The sequence below is a fragment of the Monopterus albus genome, unplaced genomic scaffold, assembly GCF_001952655.1.
Source record: "Monopterus albus unplaced genomic scaffold, M_albus_1.0 scaffold167.1, whole genome shotgun sequence".
Lineage (NCBI taxonomy): Eukaryota > Metazoa > Chordata > Actinopteri > Synbranchiformes > Synbranchidae > Monopterus > Monopterus albus.
Window position 1 is genome coordinate 161,086 of NW_018128047.1, and position 21,038 is coordinate 182,123.

The following is a 21,038-nucleotide window of genomic DNA, read 5'->3' on the forward strand; positions in this document are numbered from 1 at the left end:
ACCCACGTCATCCTCTGCTCTGACCAGTGCACAAAATAGACAGCTTCCCTTCAGCCAGACGCCTGGAAAAGTGACCTTGGAGAACAAGCTAAAGCTTCTTCCCATAGTCATACAACAGAGAGTTGAAAATCTAACATCCAGGGAGGGGGAGAATGGACAAACACACACATACATAAAAATAAAAAATAAAAACAAGCAGAACACATGTAATCAACCAACTACCCACAAAACCACAGTGGAAGGTTGGGATATTCACCTGAAACTCCAACTTACTGTTAAAATAAAACAAAATAATAAGATTTAACCTGCCATTTTGTTCTGCTCTGACAAGAGTAATTTCCCATAAGCTTTGGGTTGATCAGTAATGTATTACATGTGACCTACTCAATCATAATGGGTAGGAGTTAAACACAGCACTTAAAAATAAAAAAACTAGTAACAAAAATAATTTTAAATTATACAGGAATGCATCACAATCAAAGTGGAGGTAAATCAAAAAATGCTGAACCAATATTAAAGCCATGGAAATGGAAGGTGTTTGATCCAGCCACACTGAAGCAGCACTGCTAATATTGGGGTTGGGGTCTATTGTCACACACCAATATTTACGTGCTGCTAAAGCGTGGCAGGTATATGGGAAAGGGAGGGGAAGGGAGATCCAACCTGTCCCCACTGGTGGGTCAACCCCATCAAAGACTCCCCCTCTACAAAATCTGAGCTGGTTGCTCAACTATAGCCACCCACATCGAAGTCCATTTATGGGTAAAAATGCTTTTTTCCCTTAAAATTCTAAAGCAGCAAATAATGGTTCGCACCTTTTCCGCAATGTTTCAAACCATGATGCGCTGCTATAGCAGTCTAAGGGCTGGCAGAGGGCACATCCTCTCCTTTCCAATTCCAGTGTAACAGGTTATTCCCATAGACAGGCATGGCTGTAAGGTAGCCATGAAACATTTGACTCAAAGAGCAGTGGGAAATGGGCAGAGGATGTAGAGCAGGAAATCTGACAGAATGGGATGGTCACAGCAGGGATTTACAAAAAATAAAAATAAAAATAGAAGTAAATGAGGAAATTGCATCAAAAATACAATTACCTGTAAGATCAGAAATCTGTTGTGGTCAAGGTCAATACCGTGGCTTCGGAGCAAAGCCCCCACTTCTTTGAATGTGGCTTTCTTGCCATTGATATGGTAGGCTGAGGAATTGTCTTTGTTGGCTGTCCTGGAAACACAGAACTTGCTGTTGGGGATGACTTCGTAGTCATCTCCTTCCTGGCTCAGAGGGGGGAGGGGCAGAAGACAGAGCAGCTTAGAGCAGAACAGTTCAGGAAAAACTCAAACAGCTCTACACATCAAATGATAACACTCACAAAACTGACAAATTCACTCAGGGTGGATGGAGAAAACAACCCACATCAAAAACAGCTAAGAAGAAGACTTGTTTAAGAAGTACACAACAACTCTACACTAATATGTATATAAACCATATCAATATTGGAGGGTATTCTATCATGTTACATTTACTAAATTTAAACAGCTTGTTAAATAAGATGATGAGCTTATAAATACAATACAGAAAGGTGGGTCACTAACCTAAAAATGCAATGAGGAAACAAAAGTAATAATTTAAGATGTGTATACCATCTCTCAAAAAATATTTTTAAGTTTCTGAAAAGGCAGACTGGAAAGCCAACAGAGTTGATACAATTACAGCATTAGTTTAACAAATTGATTTAAATTTACTGTGAACTGATGAACCAAACACAAACAGCTTAGATATACTTCACAGTGGTCAAGGTAAAACTTATACCCCCTGTGGCCAATAAAATGTAGAGACCTTTAACTTTAATTCCTTAAACTCCAGTTTTTCCATATATTTTGTAATGAAATACCACAAACTAAAACTTTTTATCAACAAAAAACAACCATCTTAGTGACTTTTCATAGTGTAAGCAAATAAGCAGGGCCAGGTCACTAAATGGCACACTTAAAAATTCGTCAAAAATAGAGGGCCCAATTCTAGCACAGTATGAATTGACTATGGCATGTGTGGGTGTTAGTTGCAATTTTCACGACTGATTTGAATCAGTTTAGTCACTGATTTGATAATTGTGTAACAATATTATCACATGTGCATTGAGGAAAAATATATTTAAAATTATAGAAAAATATCTGTCCACTAGAAAATACTTTTAGCCACTCCTTTCAATTCAGACTTTGCACTGACTAATTTAGGAGAGGCCAGAATGAGTGTGGTGTGATTTGTGAACAAGATATGCAGATATATATATATATACCTTATCAATAATCTTTTGAAAATGCACCTCCACAGTACAGCTTTGTACATCTTTGTGTTTATCAGAGCTGTGGATCAGCACTGAGAGCTTTTTCGATCTGATCTTTTGAGCTCTGTATCCAAACACAAAGAGCATTGAATCTATCACATTGGACTTCCCACTCCCATTTGGACCAATGATGCAGGAAAAGCGCTGAGAGAAAGGTAAGACAAGATAAAACATAAATACACATGTGAGTCAATTATATCAAAATATACTGCAACCATATCCAAATTCATTAAATGCCATAATATTTGAAGCTATATATTAACATTTCATCATAGCAAGATTTTGATAGTTAATGTATTGCAAGTAGGTGTAGTTAGGATTTATTTTAACCAACTAAAATTTGTAGATCAATGGGACAAGCAGAAAAAGGTGAAAAGATGATGTGCAAAGAAAATCATAATTTAAAAAAAATGTCAGCACACCACTAGATCACTCGTCCTTGCAGGATACACTCCCTAAATCAAAACTTGAGGAGTGTGACTTTTACACTTTGATTTTTAAAAACATATTCAATAGACATTATAATGTAGCATCAAAAATTTTGTATTTTGTGTGTCTCACACTACACAAGCCAACAGCTGCATAATAGGGAATTAAAGACAAAATAAAACTGACAAACTCTGCATACAATGGCAAATATGTGAGCTTGATACAACACATTAACAAAGTATTTCCCACTGTAGGCTTTACATTTGTAAACAGGTTTGGTCGTACCTTGTGAAAGGGCCCCAGAATCTGCTCGCCTGCATAAGACTTAAAGTTGCGATTAACTAAATGTGTTATCATGAGGCGAGGAGCGCCCGGTTCATTGGTCATTGCTGGGGGCGGGGGTGGAGGGATGCTGCCGAGAATCTCCTCCAAACTTCGACTATCAACCACCTCGGCAGCTTCACCGTGAGACGGATCTGTGGTGCACAAAAAGTACAACTTTTATTCCTCTGAGCGACTCGTTTCAGGTGGGGGCACAGTGGTGCATGGGGGAGGGGTAGAGAAGCAAAAACAAACAAACAAACAACGCACAGGCAGCAAGTTACGAGAGCAGTCAAACAACGACTCGAGAAAAAGCTGACAGGCGTTATTTTTCTTTGTTCTGAAAACAAAATCCAACCCCAAAACAGAACGAGCCTGTGGCTGCTTATGAACGAACCCACATTATTATACAAACGCTCTCCACGAGAAGCGTTGATACGACTGAGTAGATGCGCCACATTCATTCCGTAGATAATAAATAACTAAAGTGTACATTTCGATCACCAACGCCACATTTTCACTCGTGCCGAACTGCACCCAGAACACAGAAAGGGATAACCTTGTTTGGTGACAATAATATATAATGTAAAACCAACCGCTGCCATCACATCAAGCCACAACGACCTGTCCAAAACCTATTGTGCTCACATAAGCATAAACAAGCTAAGGGGTCGATGCTGGTAAATTAAATTCCTGCAGCCAAACACCCGGTGAAGCATTTCAACATATTCTAAAGAACACAAACATCACTGAATGTCAAGATGTATCTTAAGCTCCGCATAAAAATTATTCAATACCAAGTTATAAGAATGAAGTCTACCACCCTTGTGATCTACTACACTAAAACATTTCATCATCCGAAAAAATTACCTCGTTTGCTGAGAAGATCCGGTAAAGAAGTACCCTCGACGTTATCAAAATCATCTCAAAAATCATAACACACTTAGTGATGACTGGCGTTGTAGAAGTAAGTACATCAGCCATTCTAACTACGCGTTGAAATTTAGGTAAGAAAAAAAGCTTCACAGCTGTGCCAATTGGCCACTACCATTTCAGCAATACACGTAACGCCACTGAGTGAACACAACTTATTCAGATTCACAGACACTAAAACACCCTTTGTTACTTGCCAGTTGTCGGCGGTGCCTCCTCTTGGCCACTGGAGTTGGTTTCTTGAGGGGGTACATCCAGCTCGTCTTCGGAGTCATCCCGAGGCTGCGACCCTTTCCCTTTAGGCTTGGCGGAGGCGGTTGAACTCTTTGCAGTTTTAGATGGCATGATTTGAAATCTAAAGGGGTCAGTGGTAAAAAGGAATATCCATGAGTGGTTTTTGTGCCTGTCAATCTCCCAACTCCACTTTTAGTCGGTCACACGCAGCTACACTGCTGTCAGGCTTTAATCATCACCACAGTCAGAGCTCAATGCCGCCCATCTAACTGTTAGTCGGTCTATTTTTCGTACGATACAACAACAAAGTAACAAACTGGTTTATTGTGTACGAGTTTGTGGCCTAAACAAAACGAGCTGTTGTACAGCTCTCGGCCTGATAACGTTAGAGATGACAACCCGCGGGTGACGTTAGAGAATTTGACTCTATTCTAATACTAGAGCCCACTAACAGTAGAAATTAATGCCCCCCCCACCCCCCTCCTGTAACAGAATCGTTTAAGTAACCTGTATCTAAAGGGACTTTACTTGTGCTTAACAAAGATGGACAGGTAATGAGCCCTGCAATGTTAGAAAAACAGGAAAATAAGGTTAACGTAACAAGTGGGAAAACAAATTCACTTAATATGCAAATACCCTAAAAATCTTTCTCCACAGCTCTTAGGCTAACGTTAGCCTACGTTACATGGCCATTACTGAACAGACGCAGCTCTGGTGTATGTGGTCGAAGGCAATGGTACAACGTCCTAAATTGACCGAGGTCTCCAAGTGACACTAATATTAGCTTTCATCCCCTCAAACTTTAGGTTGGGGCGGAGGTGTAGACGGGACAGTCCAACTCGGTAGCTAATAGTAAATCATATTCATTGACCGAATGTTACTTAACGATTACGGTGGACTACGCTAATGGTAACGATATAATTACACGTATATTTACTACTTCGGTAATTTTGTAACGCGGACTTGTCCACCAGATTAAAAGAAAAACGCGTAGCGTTAAGGGTGCCACGTTACTGCGCTGTTATCACTTTACTAATATTAACATCAAGTCAGCCGCTGAAGCTGTCTAACATTAATGTTAACGAAGCATAACGAAGTTAGCTAAAGCTAATATAATGGGCAACTTAGATTGGCAAACGTAACGTACATCAGTCACATATCTGCAACGTTAACGCGAGAATGTAGCGTAACAGTTAGCGCTATCTGCTTTGAAAGAGGTAACTTTACCAAACTTCCTAACCAACAACATTAGCTAAAGCTATTTAGTTGACGTTAACCAGACAAAGGTAACGTTATTGAGGCTAAAAGATTAGCAGCCATTTGCAACATTAACATTAGCTTGGACAATCAGAGACTCTTCATTATTACCGTAAGGAGTGTGTAAATAATTCGAAAATGCTAAGTTTCTTTATAAAGGTAATATAAAGCAACTCACTATATTGCGAAGTATTTTTGACGGTGGTCAGCGACCAAAGTTAACGTGTTGTTAATGTTAACTCTGGTATGGAACTAACATTAAGCATTTCAGCAAATAGACGGAACCCAGTCATTACTCTCAACCAAAAAGCTTGTATATACCTTCCACAATACGCGCACGATCAAACAAGAGTCTTCCTTTGTGACCCAAATCACGAACTCGAAAAAAAACGTTCGTCAATCCAAACTTTGGCAGAGATAAACCATAGAATTTAGTCCCATGTCATTTCGAATAGCTGTCCTACTTGAACAATCTAACTTGTAAATGGCGCCTAAACTTTGCTGTCGAACCAAATTCGTTACAAACTGACGCAAGGCACCATGGAACGTTCAAAGAGCAAGGGGGGGGAAAAAAAACACGAAATTCAAAAAAGGGGACGAGGCCAACCCCGCCTCGCTCCAAACAAACGACAATCATATGACAGAAACAGTTAGACTAAAAACGCGACAATAACAGTATTCTCCTTCACAGTGTTATATATTGAATAAGTTTGTTGTCAGATTCAAAGCCTTATGTTGTTCCTACGTGTTCAAACGGTTACCTGTGGTTACAATAGGACGAAATCTCGCCCTGAGGAATAGTTTACATTTCAGGAAATATTATTCAACAATAAAGGTTTGCTTTTACGGAGTCCTACAATATGCATTTTTAACATATGTCAGTTCTTGCAAACAATTCGAAATTTCTGTTGTCAAAGAAGTGAGACTTGAACCTCTCGCGAGAACTCACTTTTTGAGCTGTTTATGACCCAGATTAAATGGGGGTTAGCCTTCATAACGTTAGCGATACATTCACACACGTAATAGGTAGTTTTGTTCTGTACTGTATTGACTAGTCATGTATCTTTTGCTGGAGTAAATTACGCACATTTCCCACAGTAAAGTCGGTAACGACATGATAATGTCTCTTCTAACCTGAAAACCAAGTTAACGTTAGCATTCAAGTCACAGGCACGAGCCAAGGACATTTGAGGATTCACGTTAGCAACAGTAGCAGGTACCGTAGCAACTGCAGACGCTTGATTCATTCAGCGTTACAGCTACCAGCGCATGCCATTAGCTGCCTGAAATAATATACAGGATACTGTTGGTAATTTGCGATTGTAGTCTTCTGTGTTGTTTCTTTTGCGTGTTTGTTTGGTATAAGCAGTTTTAACATGAGAATTACTGTAACAAACTAATAGTTTTTTGCTCGTTAAGGGAACAACAGAGCAAACCTCCACAATGAGACTGAAAACATCGCTGCTAAAGGAACCCAAACATATCCTTTTTATGTTGTTACCTCATATTTATTAGTCTATAACTTTTGGTATGGTTACTATTTAACTGGTTGCATCTTATCGCTTATATTAACCTAACGCATTACCTGTATTAAAATCTAGATATTCATTACAGAAAGTAACATGGCATTTCATATTTTCAGTTAAAATACATACTCTAATAACTCAAGTTCCTTAACAATAGATCACATAAGGAACTTGTGAGTTGTGTTGGCTGGACCACAGCAGATGAGCTGTACTCATGCAGTGATGACCACCAGATCCTCAAGTGGAACCTGCTGACAAGTGAGACCAGTCTGGTTGTCAGATTGCCTGAGAACATTTACCCCATTGATCTGCACTGGTTCCCCAAAACTGTTGGTGGCAAGAAGCAGACCCAGGCTGAGATTTTTGTCCTTACCAGCACGGATGGCAAGTCTTTTTAATCTATAAAATCTGCCCAGTGGTCTGTTGGGGTTTGTTTCTGAATTAACTTGTAGAATCAGTGTTTTTTTTGTTTTTGTTTTGTTTTTTAATGAATTGTTCATTCACTGAACAGCCACATGACAAGGATGAGTGATTGTTTTTAGTTATATCTAGCCAGGGAGATGAAAATTGTTAATACATTCTTTATGGTAAGGGAGATCATCTTGACTAGTTTAATAATTGAGCAGTAAAACTGATCTGGCTCTCAATGAGCAAGAGAAGCTTCTTGATTTCACCTAAGAAGAAGGATTTTAGTATCAGAGTAAACATGAGTTCATATCTAGTCTATTTTTCAGTAGACCTTCACTGTTGAAGTCAATAAAACTATACATGTAATGCTAAACTTCACAGCACAGTTTGTTTGACATGTATGTACACAGCCTCTTATGTCTCTTTTTGGTCTATACTACACATACACACATGGAATATGGATGTACTGTTATGACAGGCAATGTGTGGCCACAACACTAATGGCAGTGTAGGGTTGCATAAACACACCCACAAACTGAAGCAGCAATTTTCTCTGGCAGGCCAGAGAGAAAGTGAAAACTCTGTTACGATTCATTTTTGTAACTTTCTTCTCCTTCTTGCCATGATACAGTTAAACAGAGATCAGGTTTCATTGAAAACAAAAACATGGCAATTACACAGTTTTATTCTTTTTAATTATGGTGTGTACTGAAAGAGCTTGTCCTAAAATTTTAAATCTGGATTCTTTACAGGAGATCTGTGTGATATAGTTGAAAAGAAAGCAGTCCAACAGCCAGAGTTTTATTAGGTGGGAGGACTCTGTATTAACAGTGTAGCTTTTCCTAACCTTATTTGATTAGCCAGCCTTCCTTTCTTTTGCCAGCATATTAAATTAGTTTTGTGTGTGTGTGTAGAGCATATGCAGTTTGACCTTTTTCCAGTTACAAACATTGTGTGAAAAACAGATCTTTGTATAATATTTTTAGCAATATTTTTTGTCTTTGCTTTCAGAAATAAATATTAAACATATAATTAATAAGTACACTTCATTATTTTGGAATGTGTAATATTTCCCCATGGTTACTTAGATGTATCATTTGCCATTCAGCCAACAAGGACACTGTGTGTGGAATGAGGTAGACTTGGAGATTACCAAAATAAGCATGAAGGATATTACTGGGTCTTCTGGTTGGCACAGCAGTTCACCAGTCTCATTCTCTTTCATCTTGTGGAATTACAGTAAGGATAATCACCTTTATTGGCCAAGTATGTTACACACAAGGAATTTGTTTCCGGTACAGAACCGAGGCAGCCATCTGCGGCGCCAATTCAACTGATGGCTTTAACCATCGGGGGCAACTTGGGGGTTCAGTGTCTTGCCCAAGGACATTTTGACACGTGGACTGCAGGCACCAAGATTCGAACCTCCGGCTGGGAGACAACTGCTCTACCCACCGAACCACAGTCGACCCCGCAATGGGTGTCAACATCAATTTCACAGAAATGTGTCATCAGGAATTGCAAAACAATGGATTAATGGATTGTCATGATAAAAGCCTCCAGCCAGATAACAAGAAAACAAACAAGTTACATAAAAGCAGTGTACACAAAATGTTTGGTTACACAGATAAGGACTGGTGAAGTGAGTGCACATATAATAGAAATAAAATGAATTATTATTATTATATTTTTTTGTTTTTCCATTTGAAAGAGATTTCAGTACAACTATATGTGCCTGTTATACTCACTACCTGCTCAACCAGTAACAGCCACTTTTGTTGGGATGCCCAAATTTAGAACTGGGAGGGAGCAGCAGCATGCTGATTTGCAGTTTTAGGCCACCAGAAATTACATAAAACATTCAGAATTTTTTAAATGCACACTGCCACAAAGTATATGCTAGACTAGCATGTTCAATAACTCTCCATGCCTCATCACCCGTCATGTCTAGCAACTAGAAAATTGCCCTAATTCAACTAACAGACCCCTTTTAGTTTCTCTCATCTGCTTTATGCTACAAGTTTGTAATTTAGCTGGGAGGAGAAATATAGTTTTGTTGCTAATTGTGTTTTAGGGTATCAGTAATTGTTATGCTTTTATTTAAAGACTTGGATTATAAAGATTTTCAAGCTTAGTGAATATTTACTTCTCACTTGTGTTTTGTTTTGGCCATAAAAACTTGTTCAGTCCCTTTGCCTCACACAGCAGCCTGGTTCACTCACATTTATGAAACTATGGTCTCTGTATTCTGTATTTAAGATAACATCCTCATAGTAGCCAATGAATTATAAAAGGTGAATGTTTTTTTTTTTTTTATTAGAGACAGCAAATACCCAGATCAGTTGAGGCCTTTAGTGTGGAATTGCCATACAGTAAACTTCTTTTTGTCGCTTTCCAGGCAAGTTCCACCTGGCCTCCAAGATAGGGCGCATTGAGAAGAGTGTTGAAGCACACAAAGGAGCTGTTCTGGCAGGAAGATGGAACTATGATGGGACTGCTCTTATCACAGGTAAGATTTATGGGAACATACATACTTTTATTGCTGTTTAACAAATATTTAATCATTTAATAATAATTATTTTTGAGGTCCATTTCATCTCATTTCTGTAATTACTTAGCTGGAGAAGATGGGCAAATCAAGATCTGGTCAATAAATGGAATGCTACGCTCAACATTGGCTAACCAAGGTGAGGCAAAAGACACTTGTTTAACTTCACTGAATTTAAACTGCATATAATGCATATTGGGAGCTTGTGTGAAACTGACATAATCATACATGATCAGCAAACATTTTATATATAATCGCTGACCCAAAAATTTATAAAAACACAGGGCACATGTATTTGTTATGCATGCATCCTCTGCACTGTTTGATTGCAATAACGCCTACTGAGTCCCTGTTTTTTTCTGGTGTGTGTGCACTTTACACACTTTGCCAAATATGGATTCTTGGAGAAGGAAACAACACTGTATCATTTTGATATCTATGATGGAGAGTGGCTGGGTGTTATGACAGACCAATAGAATGGGATTGCATCTCATTTTCACACAAGTAGTGAGTTAGCGACTCGCTTGGTGTAATTATAGACAGAGTGTAACTGACAACCAGGGTGTGAATTACAGGAGTGGGGGTGGGTTTCACTCCCCAATGTCTTTGACCCTCCCGAAGAAGGTAGAAATAACAGTGGGAAGGCAGAACATTTACAACTTCTTTGTAAATGTCATTAATTAAAATGCATGCTCACATGTATGCCCCAAAGAACTGTTGTTTAATACAATCTCACACACCCCTAAAATGGATTGTACCATTTCCACTCCCTCAAAGCTCCACAGCTTGTAGTGAGTGACAGCAGTGCACAGATAGCAGCCTTCAGACAACCCTGTTAATCAGGACGTGCAGTGTATTTTTTATTTATCATCGACCACAAGCTGATTTCATGTGCTATTTTGTGTGTTAATTATTGTACAGTACATGTATTTGGTGTCAGATCAGTGGCCCCAAAAGAACACTGTAATTCTCACCCTGCTTTAAACTCTTACCAGCATTCAAACAGCTCATTGTTTTAGCCACCATATGTAGAATTTAATCATTTTTTCTTATCTGCTGTTGTGAGTAATCAGAGGATCCATCATAATAAAGTGACTTGTAACCAGCTGTAAATACTAAGCCTAACAGTAGTAATAACCCGAACCCCCATTGTGCACACACCTGTACATAATAAGGCTAAGCTGTATATACAAGTTGGCCATAGTTCATGTTCCCCCTCTAGATATAAATCTTGGCTCACATAATTTGAACGACAGTGTGAGAAAGAGCCGGTCTAATTTTTAAACTGAATTTAAAACATGTCATAGCAGTTGTCAACCAGCACCAGCAGCCATGTGGAGCCAGTTGCTGACCAACCAGCCTCAGTAGTAAACACAGCACACTGACACCAATTACACTCTCTGTCCCTCTCTGTCTCACACATGCACACACATAAAGTACCCATTGCTTTAGGGCCTCTGGCTCAACGTGTGCTTGTTGTGACAGAGAGAATAAGGGCAAGATAGCAGAGGTCTGATGAGGAAAACCAGACACACAGAACTTCACTTTCATTTGGGTAAATCTGGGAGCCTTCTCTGAGTGCTGTCACACACAAGTTCACCTCCTCATCTGGTTCCTGTTGGACACTGGACTCATACATTCTAGACTGACACTGCAAGTCACACGTGGTCCCAGATGTCAACTAAATTGCCACACCTAACATTTTGTTTTATTTCCTTCTTCAGACTGCTGAATGTTCTGCAAGATTGACTTTTGTGTTGACGCTGCCTTTTTACTCAAGCCAGATCATTTAAATTGATAGTCAAGGAGGAAATGTTTTTATTTTCTCACCTTGCCTGTGTGATTCTGTGAACATGTGTATGGTGTGTGTGTATGTGTTGGGCCTTCCTATGCTCAGTCAGAGGTGTAGTGCTATTTGATGAAACATACCGAATGTTCACCAAACGCCTCCTGCTTCATGTTGGTTTTCATGTCAGCCAGCAACAGCTGTGCACGGGCATCGCAACTGGTCAGTATGTGCCAAAGTTTGGCCATCCTGTGCCCTGCTTGTGTCAAATAGACCTACAGCTGCACTGTACACAGGTAAAACAGTCTTTAAATCCCAGCATCACTTAAATATAAAGTCTGTTTCTGCTGCTGATTGCCGCATTTGATGTTTGTCTCCACGGCCCCTCTTGGGGATCACACTCTAGTTTGTCAGTCAGGATGATCTGAGTTTCGTTCCGTCACTTGTTTTTTGTATATGGAGTCTGTAGTTGATGCTAAACTGTGTCGCTGTGAACCCTCCACATCGTCATGTGGTTGAACAAAGCACAAACACTCGCAGGTGCCAGTTGTGCATCAGAGCGTGCATAATTTGAGACAACGTTGTGAATCCATCACCACACCTTAAATTTTAATGTCACGACTAATGTCCATTTTACAGGGTATGCACTTTACTGATGATTGGATCTGCAAGCATTCACATTAATGCAACGTTTTGAATTTCAACCAGATTATGGTAGTAGGCCTATTCTTTTTTCCTCTCTTGGAAGAAAAAAAAAGTGGTGGGGTGTCATTCCTGTGCGTTCCAGCAGCATTACATCTCTGTGATCAGTACAACCAAATGCAGTTGACCTTCCAGTTGTGTGTGTGTTTTTCCTTTTTTAATTAAAAGCACCATAAAGTTTCAAAGATTTATGGGATTTAGTTTTATTAAAAGCCGTAAAAAGACTCCTAATGATACATGTTTTTTAAATCCATTATTCACATAACAGATGGCTTCCTTATTAATAAATTCATGGTGCTTTTTAAGTTATTAAACATTTTTTTGCAGTTACCGGATGGGAAAAAAGTTCAGTGCTGCATAAAAGTTGACTTCTGGGGGAAATGGATGGCACACTCCTCCTGAATGATTGGTGCTGTTGAAAACCTGGCCGTTGAACAGCAATTCAGCCCCAGCATGCAGAGACATTTTTTCTTAGCTGGCTGTTTGGACAATGGGCTGCTTGGTGGTCATCTTCTCAGTAGACCTACAAATTTGTAGAGCACCTGGATATGCATTGTAGCATTGCCACAGTTCCGTACCATTCTTCACATGGCACTCAGATCACTGTCGGTGTTGTTTTTCTTCAGACCCTGCAACTCCATACATGCATTGACACACAGTACAGGAGCAGGCTATGCTCATTGGGTGCTATGACCGATTTTAAGCGATAGAGCTCTAGGAAGAGGTTGGAAGGGAGTGAGTGAATGAGCAAGAGGGAGGGGAGAAGAACTTGTCTCAACCCCTCTTGTTGCCTTTGTCGGATTTAGATCAGTTGGCATTTGAGAGAAACCACATGCACCTGGAGTGGGGTTAAATGTCAGGCCCCCTCCCCTCCACACGCGCATAGCCACAACCCAACTCATACACACAATTTACTTCACACATGTGCATGCAAGCACATGTAAGCACACACATACTTGTGCTTATCCTGTAGAGGTTAGGTAGGTTTTCTCAGCTGGTGTGCCTGTAAGCTAAGTGCTGTTCCATGGGCTGAATGAGATGAGATCTCTGACAGAATCTGTTACTTTGTGAGAGGAGGAATTAACATTGCTGTATCTCAGAGCTGTTGTTTATGCCAAGTCCTAATTTGTTAAAGAGAAGGGGAGAAAAGTTGTATGCAATTATAATTCACATCTTTAGCATATCTCGAGAGTAATACAAGATTGTCATCTTCTGTGCTTGTGCAAATCTTCTAGGGTCTCCTGTTTATTCTGTGGCCTGGGGTCCAGACTCAGACAGAATCCTCTACACATCAGGAAAACAGCTGGTCATCAAGCCTCTGCAACCCAGTGCCAAAGTCACACAGGTAGACTGATTTTATGCATTCTTATGAGAGATCAAAATCTATCTATCAATTTCTACTAAAAATTCTGTTAAGTAAACCTTGTAATTAACCCTGTTAATGACTCAGAGGTTACAGTACACACACAAAGCATACATTTTAAAGGTCTTAAATACTGTTTCTGAATAAAACAAATTTATAGGTAAAATTTAAATGGAAAAACCAACATTTTCTAGCCTTAATTGATAAAGCCAGTCATTTTTTTTTTTATATTAATAGTATTTTCAGCAATCTCCATACAGAGACTGACAAAACCAACATTTACTAACGGTTAATGTCTGTCAGCTGGCAGTCCTGGATCAACTTGTTCATCTGTGTGATAGATGTCCATTGTTCTTCAAAAATGATTACAAACACATCAGGGAAACACACCGCTGCACTGGGTGACACAAAACCCCAGACCCCACTATGTTGCCCCAAAGGCTCCGAGCAGCCATAGTTCCCTGAAGTTAGCATGAGTCAGAGTCAAATGTGCATGTGTGAGATCTTGCACAAGCTCTTCTTTCTTTACATTTCACTAGCTCCTCATGCTCGGGTCTGGAGTTTGCTAATGAAGAAACATCACCCAGTGCAGCGGTGTGTTCACTCATGTGTTCTTAATAGTTGTGTTTTTTTCTTTTTACATCAACCGAGGTCTATGGGAGAGAGGAATAAGCTGATCCAGGACTGACACACCGGTGGACATTAACCTGAGCAGAGCCGATTCATTGGTGGTTGTAATCTCTATATGGAGAATGCTGAAAATACTGTTAATATAGAAACTGACCATTCTTATCGCTTAATTACTTGTTGTTCACAACACCCAGTCACTCTTTAAATAATGTCAGTGACCTTTACTGTTGGTTACATTGCCTATACTTTATACATTGTCATAATATCCTTAAGTTTTACAATGAAAATTAAAACTTTAAGGAAAAATATGTATTTTTTAAAAGCTTCAAGGTAATAAGACTCAGTCACTCAATATTGACACTGAGTTCTTTGTGAATTACTTTAATATATTATAGCTAACAATGACAAAGGAAATGCCCCTCTTTATAAAATCAGTGAGGGCACTTCTTTTTCCTTAAAATATCTACATACTGGATATGCAGTAAGTCAATGATTTCACTAGGTTTTTCAGGTTGTGTCCTTCTGTCACCAAAACCAATGCTCTTGACTTGCAGAACATGGGGCCTATAGGTCAACAAGCACTAAGAAGCCCTAATATACTGTAGGTGTGTCCTGGAGAATGTTTCAGTTTTTTTTTAACCACATGCACCTGGAGTGGGGTTAAATGTCAGGCCCCCTCCCCTCCACACGCGCATAGCCACAACCCAACTCATACACACAATTTACTTCACACATGTGCATGCAAGCACATGTAAGCACACACATACTTGTGCTTATCCTGTAGAGGTTAGGTAGGTTTTCTCAGCTGGTGTGCCTGTAAGCTAAGTGCTGTTCCATGGGCTGAATGAGATGAGATCTCTGACAGAATCTGTTACTTTGTGAGAGGAGGAATTAACATTGCTGTATCTCAGAGCTGTTGTTTATGCCAAGTCCTAATTTGTTAAAGAGAAGGGGAGAAAAGTTGTATGCAATTATAATTCACATCTTTAGCATATCTCGAGAGTAATACAAGATTGTCATCTTCTGTGCTTGTGCAAATCTTCTAGGGTCTCCTGTTTATTCTGTGGCCTGGGGTCCAGACTCAGACAGAATCCTCTACACATCAGGAAAACAGCTGGTCATCAAGCCTCTGCAACCCAGTGCCAAAGTCACACAGGTAGACTGATTTTATGCATTCTTATGAGAGATCAAAATCTATCTATCAATTTCTACTAAAAATTCTGTTAAGTAAACCTTGTAATTAACCCTGTTAATGACTCAGAGGTTACAGTACACACACAAAGCATACATTTTAAAGGTCTTAAATACTGTTTCTGAATAAAACAAATTTATAGGTAAAATTTAAATGGAAAAACCAACATTTTCTAGCCTTAATTGATAAAGCCAGTCATTTTTTTTTTATATTAATAGTATTTTCAGCAATCTCCATACAGAGACTGACAAAACCAACATTTACTAACGGTTAATGTCTGTCAGCTGGCAGTCCTGGATCAACTTGTTCATCTGTGTGATAGATGTCCATTGTTCTTCAAAAATGATTACAAACACATCAGGGAAACACACCGCTGCACTGGGTGACACAAAACCCCAGACCCCACTATGTTGCCCCAAAGGCTCCGAGCAGCCATAGTTCCCTGAAGTTAGCATGAGTCAGAGTCAAATGTGCATGTGTGAGATCTTGCACAAGCTCTTCTTTCTTTACATTTCACTAGCTCCTCATGCTCGGGTCTGGAGTTTGCTAATGAAGAAACATCACCCAGTGCAGCGGTGTGTTCACTCATGTGTTCTTAATAGTTGTGTTTTTTTCTTTTTACATCAACCGAGGTCTATGGTAGAGAGGAATAAGCTGATCCAGGACTGACACACCGGTGGACATTAACCTGAGCAGAGCCGATTCATTGGTGGTTGTAATCTCTATATGGAGAATGCTGAAAATACTGTTAATATAGAAACTGACCATTCTTATCGCTTAATTACTTGTTGTTCACAACACCCAGTCACTCTTTAAATAATGTCAGTGACCTTTACTGTTGGTTACATTGCCTATACTTTATACATTGTCATAATATCCTTAAGTTTTACAATGAAAATTAAAACTTTAAGGAAAAATATGTATTTTTTAAAAGCTTCAAGGTAATAAGACTCAGTCACTCAATATTGACACTGAGTTCTTTGTGAATTACTTTAATATATTATAGCTAACAATGACAAAGGAAATGCCCCTCTTTATAAAATCAGTGAGGGCACTTCTTTTTCCTTAAAATATCTACATACTGGATATGCAGTAAGTCAATGATTTCACTAGGTTTTTCAGGTTGTGTCCTTCTGTCACCAAAACCAATGCTCTTGACTTGCAGAACATGGGGCCTATAGGTCAACAAGCACTAAGAAGCCCTAATATACTGTAGGTGTGTCCTGGAGAATGTTTCAGTTTTTTTTTTCCATTGTTCAAAGTTAGTTAGGTGTTGTTGATCATGTGTGATGTGGCTTCTATTGTCATTTCTGATAAATTTTTTGGTAACGTTGTACCTTTCTCTGCTGGAGAATTTTCAAGGAGGACAGGCGCTGTTCCAGGGTTTTTGCTACACAGTGCAGACAGAAAATAACTTTCTTTACTGTTGTTGATATCTTTGTGTGGTACTTTTTATCTCATGTGGATTTGCTTATAATTTCAACACCCAAATGATCTCACAACACTGGGCCTTTTGCTTCTTTTCAGATCTTTGTAAATGAATGATTGATATGTACTGCTATATAAGGGCCAATTAAAAGGAAAAAATCAATAGATCCATGTATCTTTGAGTGCTTCTGCATTAAAGAAGGGTGCAGCACTGAAAACCTCACACAGCAGAGTATTTTTCTTGTTCATGTATACATTTGTTTATTGTTCTGTTTGAAGCTGAATAGTGCTTGGGCCCTTAGATAAACAGTGGAGGGTTTAATGTGCTCTCTCTCAACCCCTTGCTCTCTCTAAGCTATTACCATTATGTGAGCCAGCCAACCAAGTTTAAATAGGGGTTGGGCATTGCCTGGCATGTCTATTTCATATGAAAAGGGGTGTGACAAACAGCTACATATAAAGGACCCCCCCAAAAGGTCCTTTTTGATGGCTGCAGTCCCTTAAACAGACAAAGATACACATGACATATGTGCATGTATTTATGTGTTTCCCTTTGAAACTAGAGTGAGAAAGTATGGTTCAAATAATATAAAATGGAATCTAGCCACAAAGAGAGAGCAGGAAAATTGTAACTCTGTACATGACCAAGAAAATGCCACCCTTTATGGCGCTCATCCTGTTCATCTTTATGTTTGTTGTCTTTTTTAGACTCTCTTTAAGGAAAGGGATGCCTTATGTATGGATAGCATCATCATGGTGTGTTTACATAAAACAGCCTCTCCCTCTCTTTGTCTCTCTCTAGTGGAAGGCTCATGATGGGGTTGTTCTGAAGGTGGACTGGAATTCAGTCAATGACCTCATACTATCAGGTGGAGAAGACTGTAAATATAAGGTGAGTAGAGTTTTAGTATACTTTTGTAGATCTTGAGGTGTTTGACTTGTGTTTTACCATTAAAACCCTGTGCTCCTGCAACAGGTATGGGACAGCTTTGGCCGCCTGCTGTACTCCTCGTCATCTCATGACTACCCAGTCACCTCTTTGTCCTGGGTTCCAGATGGAGAAGTGTTTGCTGTGGGCTCCTTCAACACCCTGCGCCTATGTGACAAGACTGGAGTAAGAAAATCCTTTTTTACTGTACATCAAAAACTTATTTTTGAATTGTTGTTTCCCACCGGATATCTCCCAGTGGAATGTGAAGTTGTTTTTTTTTTTTTATCTCTATGATGGGATACCTGCAAGTAGTGGCAGTAGAGAGCCGAAGTGCAACCATGAACTTCTGGTTTGTGTTCCAGAAGAAAGAAAACCCCATTCAAAATCCCACTGAGACATCTAATCTGGCTAATAACAAAAAATCAGTCCGGGTTTAAATGAACACCATTTCCCAGAAGCCTGAGCTCATTGAGACTGAAACGTCACCAGCTGCTGCCAGTTGACTGGCAGGAGAGTGGAAATGAGGTCGAGAGATGGCTGTAATTATTACACATTCTTCCATTATTTAACAGCATGAGAGAAGTTAGACTAATATCAGAAACACACAGTTAACGATGTGCTACTTGGACCACCGAAGTACAAAGAGTCTAGTAAATAACAGTGACATATAATATGTGTACCATCATGTTGCAGAGTGATCATGGGAACTGTAGTTTTTCCAATGCTAAAAAAAAAAAAAGATCATTAGTTAACCTTGTTAAAACCATAAAGGCTGCAACTTGCAGTAGTAAATGTTTTAGTGTTTGGTGTTTTATAATATGAAAAAACATCCCTAGGCGCAGGTACTTAGTTTTCTTAAATGACCGATGAAAAGGCTAAATGAGAGATTGCACAGAGTCACTGAAGCTAGTGGAACAGAGGCTGACCAGATGTGATGACATGACTTGAGCTCTCTATAGAAACTCAAAACTGGAGGCATGGGAGTTATTGCTAAACACAAGTGTTACAAAAAGAAATAAAGAGCAGATAGTAGGAGAAACCAAAATATTCTGCATTAGCTTAACTGGGCAATAAAACAATTTAAATTTTAAATATCTGGCACCTCCCAAACTTGATGAATTCTTTAGACTCTGTTGATACATGGATAATATAACTTTGCAAACAAGTGTTTGGCCACATCAGCTGATAATCAGCTAATCCAAACACCAATATTGTTTGGCATGTTCAGCCAGGCAGTTCATTCACCACCAGTACAAATATACTCTCACATGCTCTTGCTTCAACAGTTCAATTAGTCTTGGACACACATGACAGCTAGGACTGTTATAACAGTAATGGCAATCATTGTGCTGTAGTGTGACAAGGTAATGGATGTTGTTATTCTATCAAAGGCTGCACCATGTAATTTCAGTGATAGGTGTCTCCTCTTTTATTAAAGTTCTGCTTGCCAGTCGATAAAATTATGCAAATGCAGGTTTACTTCCTGTTTGAGGTCATTTTTAACATTCTGCACCAAGTTGCATTTAACATCATATAACCTAAAACACAAAAATGTTAACTTTCTGTATTCAACATGCTAGATGACTCAGAGCTGCAAGAAACATAATGATGCATGCACCTTGACCCTAAAATTCCATATCTTAGTCTGTTTTTGAGCCCTTAGTGAGGTGAACCATTTCCAACTAAATACACTTGAGCAGTGTATTTCTGACAGTGTATTACTCTTCCTGATCTCTGTTACAAGCAGCTGTTGCAGAACTATGCAAATGTAGATCTCAGAGTCCATGTACCTTCCACATGTTGTAAGCTTCTGTTTTGTCTATTTTATTAGTTTATTGTCATCTGCTAATATAACATTGTTTTGTGGTTAGTCAGGTCTTTTCCTTGAAATGTACAGTATCTGTGGTACATTGTCAGCTTTTCCAGTGTAGTATGGTTTCTGTGGTGTAGCTCACTATAGGCTTTATCCCTTTTATACATTGTTTGTCTCTGTATACCACATTAGGCTGCAAACTATGTGTTCTTGTTACCTGGTGCTGACGGTAACGGGAGTTGTGATGAGAGGGGAAATAAGAGAATGATGAATGTAATTGTTTTATTATTGCTGAACGTTTGGCCAGGAACAATGTTACTAGTTCCCCTCTCTTAGGGCTTCTTTGAGTTTATGTGGAGATGTCAGTATGTTGCTGTATCAGACCTGTTGTAATGAAAACAAACAGGCAGGGCTGGGTTTTGTGTGCTGATCACCAGGCATTTCATGCTCCATTTTGATTTAATTAGGATCAAATGGCTTTTTTTCTTTTTTCTCTTTTTTTTCTGGAGCATTAAAACAAATGGGCTGGAGAAAGGTCTGAGCCAACACATGTGTCTTCTCCAGATGGGTAAGGTGTGTGATTGTATGTGCTTCAGAGAGTATGAATGTATAGAGTATGAACATTCCCGGAGAGATTGTGGAAACCCCTTATCCTTTACCTTTTCTTTTGCTTTTCTGAACCAGGGATTTCAGTAGCTTTAGAGAAAATTGCCAGATTATGGTGGTGAGCTGATGAAATCCTTCAAATGAAACCAGCTTGTATCCATTTTCTCTGTGCAAACAAAAATAATAATTATAGTGCTGTTAAAACTATAACAGAGAAAACTGAGTTCAACTTGCACCTTTATGTTTTTGTAATGACCTGGTTCACCTTACGTTTTTCTATTAGGTTTTTTTTTGTTTTTTTTACATGCTTGGTTTGTTCCATTGTTTTGTCATCACACCACTTGCTTTACTGTGGTGTGTCTTGGTCAAAGCAGAGTGGGGATGATCATTATGATGATTATGGTTCTGCCCTACTCTTCTCTAACTAGAGGAAGGGTATGCTTGCCTTCTCCTCTCTAAGCCCCTTAGAGACAGTGTGTACTGTAGCATGGCGTGGGAGGCTTGCTCAAGAAGAGGAGGGGGAAAAAGAGAAACAGAGAAAACGAGAATTTAGAAAAAGAAAATCCCCCTTAAAGGTCACTCCATCT

At 39.2% G+C, this 21,038-nt stretch overlaps 2 protein-coding genes across 7 annotated transcripts in view; one reads left to right on the forward strand and one right to left on the reverse strand.

The window, feature by feature from the left end:
• The window catches only part of smc4 (structural maintenance of chromosomes 4), a 24,666-nt gene extending 18,298 nt beyond the window's left edge, over nt 1-6,368 (reverse strand). The window contains exons 1-5 of one of the 3 annotated variants that reach the window (XM_020615628.1): nt 6,280-6,368; nt 4,225-4,382; nt 3,059-3,249; nt 2,297-2,488; nt 1,095-1,271 (exon numbers count right to left, since the gene is read on the reverse strand). In XM_020615628.1, the coding sequence (XP_020471284.1) occupies nt 1,095-1,271; nt 2,297-2,488; nt 3,059-3,249; nt 4,225-4,372 (708 nt within the window). In that variant the 5' untranslated portion in view covers nt 4,373-4,382; nt 6,280-6,368. Of the gene's footprint in view, nt 1-1,094; nt 1,272-2,296; nt 2,489-3,058; nt 3,250-4,224; nt 4,383-5,696; nt 5,819-5,839; nt 6,164-6,279 lie in introns of those variants that run through there. The other 2 variants (XM_020615627.1, XM_020615629.1) reach the window with 2 other exon arrangements.
• ift80 (intraflagellar transport 80 homolog (Chlamydomonas)) overlaps nt 4,921-21,038 on the forward strand; it is a 44,175-nt gene continuing 28,057 nt past the window's right edge. Inside the window, exons 1-8 of one of the 4 annotated variants that reach the window (XM_020615634.1) lie at nt 4,921-5,478; nt 6,938-6,998; nt 7,207-7,428; nt 9,851-9,961; nt 10,071-10,139; nt 13,724-13,833; nt 17,904-17,993; nt 18,078-18,215. In XM_020615634.1, coding sequence (XP_020471290.1) covers nt 6,962-6,998; nt 7,207-7,428; nt 9,851-9,961; nt 10,071-10,139; nt 13,724-13,833; nt 17,904-17,993; nt 18,078-18,215 — 777 coding nt within the window. In that variant the 5' untranslated portion in view covers nt 4,921-5,478; nt 6,938-6,961. The other 3 variants (XM_020615631.1, XM_020615632.1, XM_020615635.1) reach the window with 3 other exon arrangements.